Source organism: Cystoisospora suis (genome assembly GCF_002600585.1).
Source record: "Cystoisospora suis strain Wien I chromosome Unknown contig_344, whole genome shotgun sequence".
Taxonomy (NCBI): domain Eukaryota; phylum Apicomplexa; class Conoidasida; order Eucoccidiorida; family Sarcocystidae; genus Cystoisospora; species Cystoisospora suis.
In genome coordinates, this window is record NW_027153145.1 from 47,430 (window position 1) to 50,907 (window position 3,478).

General features: G+C 54.8%; 1 protein-coding gene across 1 annotated transcript in view; it reads left to right on the top strand.

Annotated features, from left to right (window-relative positions):
- Positions 1–2,094: 2,094 nt before the first annotated feature.
- The window catches only part of CSUI_000881 (translation initiation factor sui1), a 1,801-nt gene continuing 417 nt past the window's right edge, over positions 2,095–3,478 (top strand). Inside the window, exons 1-3 of the mRNA XM_068061088.1 lie at positions 2,095–2,475; positions 2,954–3,056; positions 3,196–3,478. The exon at positions 3,196–3,478 is cut by the window's right edge and continues 2 nt beyond it. Coding sequence (XP_067926942.1) covers positions 2,960–3,056; positions 3,196–3,443 — 345 coding nt within the window. The 5' untranslated portion in view covers positions 2,095–2,475; positions 2,954–2,959 and the 3' untranslated portion in view covers positions 3,444–3,478. The remainder of the gene's footprint in view (positions 2,476–2,953; positions 3,057–3,195) is intronic.

A 3,478-nucleotide genomic window follows, 5' to 3' on the forward strand; every position in this document is an offset into this window, starting at 1 on the left:
TGAAGAATATCCCTGATATCTACTGCGTGCTGTGCTCAGCATCGGTTGCCGCCGTTTTGATCGGTTGTCTTTGTCGGTAGATATCAGGGATATTCTTCAGAAGAAGAAGAGACTGAAGCGGGAGCAGAAGTTGACACGCGGCACTTTCTGGGCAGCAGCTCTGTTCTTTCTCGGCGTATTGTTCCAAGGGCTGCGTCTTAATCTCGACGCGCGGGACGTCCTTATAATGGACACAGTACTTCCACGAGCCTTGCAGGCAAGGTGCATTTCACATCCTGCTATTTCAAGCTTTGCAGATGCCGCCAATCCCACCAACATTCGCACGGCTCGCCGGGTTCTGGGCAGGCCCATTAGTCGCGCGCTTGCGCCAGGGTGGAGGACGCGGCCTTATCGGTTTCTTCATGAAGGGCGCTGCAGCGTGCGCTCTGGCTATAAACTTCGTCCTCCGCTTGGGATGTCAGATGTCTTTTCGTTTCAGAGAAAGAGAGTTAAGCGTGCTTGAGACGCAGAGGAAGGAAGCTCGTGCCCGGAAACTGAAGCTACGTTCTACTACTCACCGACGGCAGTCGGGAGCAAGACGGGTCACCTTCCTACTTCGTGTTGACAGTCCTTCACCGTCGTCGGCGTAGCACCGCCCAGGTACATGAGGCGGTGTTGGCCGGCCGAGCACGGCGCAAGTTTCCGGGTGATAGCTTGTCCCGGAGAAGATCTGGCTGTCGATCTGCGGCGCGGGGGGCAGCGCGTGAGTTACTTCTGTCTTCTCAAGTGTCCTTTTTTCCTGGAGGCTCTGCTGTGGGCGATGTGAAACCACAGTTGGGGTAGAAGGCTTATACACAGTGCGTGTTGTTCGGATGGGGGGTTTTGCACCAGTCGCGTTGGTCGCAAGGTGTGTACGGCTGGAGCGCAAGTATGCTGAGAATGTAACCAAACCGAAGGAGTCACGGCGCGCAACGATATCTGAAGAAGTTCTGAAGCGCAGGCCGCTTTGTCGTGGACCACGTCGTCTACTTCGTGCGAAACGGCGTAGCCTGGCCTGCGGGTTGTCCTAGCGGAGAAGCCGCAGGAGCAGGGAGCCGTGGCTTTTTCTTTGCTTTCCGGTGTTCGTTGGGGAGCTTTTCCGTTCTCTTCAAGATCTGTAATGATATTGTCGGGATCAGGTTGCTGGGACGGGGAGGCCGGTCGCCAGGCGAAAAAGCGCTGGGAGGAATGGAGGCGTGGAAAGAGGAACTCATAAGGGACTGACTATAAGTCTAGAAAAGCCATTCTCGCATTTATTTTAGGCTCACACCTAACTAAGACGACATTCCCCCCAATGAAACTACTGTTGGCGCAAAGAGAGCCTGGCAGTAAGTTGCCACACTTCCGCAGCCTTCGCCCCCGGGTCGTACGAACGTAAACCCACGTCATGTGTGCGCACCACAGCATGGTGAGAGAATCCTTCGGGGAAAGGCACTCGTGGCCACCAGGCCGATTGTCTGAACCACGACCAGGCGTTCCGAAAAGCTGACGGAAGCAGCCGGCTCTGGCGCTGATGACCGATGTACCGCGGAGGGACAAGGAGTCGTGACGTTGCACGTGGAGCCTCACCGCCCACAACGTGAAAGACATTCCCTAAGCAGACAGGCATTCCTACTGACGGTGTAACGCCCTCGGTCTGACTGTGCGCCGGCGCCCTGTATGCCGTGCCGTGAGCGAGTGACGCACTGCCTAGTGAGTGCCGTGTCTTGGGCGGCCGCCGGTGAGCCGACTACGGCGCGTCTGGGTCCGTAACAATATACGTGTCGTGCCTTTGCGGGGGGGCTGGAACGACTCAAGTTCTTGCGGCAACCTTTACACTGTGCGTGGACCGCCGGCTAGACTTGTCCAGTGCATCTTCAGTAGTGCTGTGCTTGTGAGTCGTCTGTACCGAGCGGACAGATTTGAACTTTCTAAGCTTGTATTTCAGCCGTTATAGACATAGCAGCCTTCATGATACGACTTAGCGTTAGAGGCCCCTTGCAGCTGCCCTTATCCTTGCCACGGCGCTCAGCCAGCTGCACGCGTCTGCAACAGTCCTAAATCCAAGGGAAATAAAGGTCATTTACTGCCTCCAATGTTAGCTTCCCTTCCGTGACCCCATGGCTGCAGGACGTTTACCATGCGGGTGTCCGTGACACTAACTCCGTGCGAGTTGCATGTCAGAAGCAGCCAGCAGCCCAACAGATATTTAGGTAGATGTACCACTTTTGAATCCATCTATAAGCCGAGCCGTGGGAAAGTGTTGTCCCGCAGAGTGGCATCTGTATCCAACCACAGCGTGGCTGACACCCCGCGTTCGTGTTTGCTCTCAAAATATTATATTCTGCCGTGCACTACGGTGTTTGTTGTTTTTGTCAGAAGTGTCGTTCCTGCTGGTTTTGTGCCATAACGGAGGCTCGAGGTCTCTTGCCGTGGCATTTTATTCTTGACTAGTTCGTAGCCTCTGTTCCTAATCAGGTAAGACTGACGTGTCCGGCAGTCGTTGCTGCGGGCGGATTGAAAGGTGGCGCCTTCGTACCCTCTTCGTGGTTGTTTTTTCTCCACGTTTAGAACCCTTTCCTGCACTGAACTTAGTGAAGTTGGTCCTGACCTCTGGACGTCTTCTTGGTCAGGGATTCTGCCAGCCCCCGTGTGGGACGGTGAGAAGGCACGAACTCTGTTGTGGCATCTGGTTGCGGTCCTGAGGGCTTCCGAGCACACCCGTTGGAGTTTGGGGTGGTCGGACTCGGGTTTACTACTGTTTGAGCGCTTGCGCGAATACGAGATTGCCTTTTGTTCACTCGTCCACTCAAACGCGCGTTGGTGGCATGAGGGCTTTAGCGGCTCGCGCCGGGGTCCTTCCGTTTAAACCTGAAAGTAGGCTTTGCTCTGGGGGTTCTCCGAGATCTACACGGGCCGTGCGGTTGCACGTGTGGCTGGTCTGTAACTGATTCAGGATCTGATGTCTCTCGACATCCAAAACTTCGCTGTCTCTGACCCCTTCGCCAATGACACTGCCCAAGCAGGTGGTGCCGGCGGCCCATCCACACATTTAGTTCGTAAGTCACTTCTGGGAAGATGTCGGACCCGATGCGTAATAACGGCTCTTGTGCTCGAATTCAGACCAGATCAGAATGACAGCCCGATCCTGTCAGGATGTTTCAGGCGAGAGGATGTGCATTTCTGTCGTGTGTCCAGACATTCGCAATCAACAGCGAAACGGCCGGAAGAGCGTTACAACCGTTCAGGGGCTAGACAAGGCCTTTGATCTGAAGAAGATGGTTCGAGCTCTAAAAAAAGAATTCAGTTGCAACGGGACTGTTATCGATGACCCCGAGCACGGTTGTATCATACAGTTGCAGGGGGATCAACGCCAGGCAGTGAAGGAATTTCTCGAGAGGGAGGCGATATGCAACAGCGACCAGATTCGAATTCATGGTGCATAGTTCGCCGTTGTCCTCCCCCAAGTGGATGACTCTTG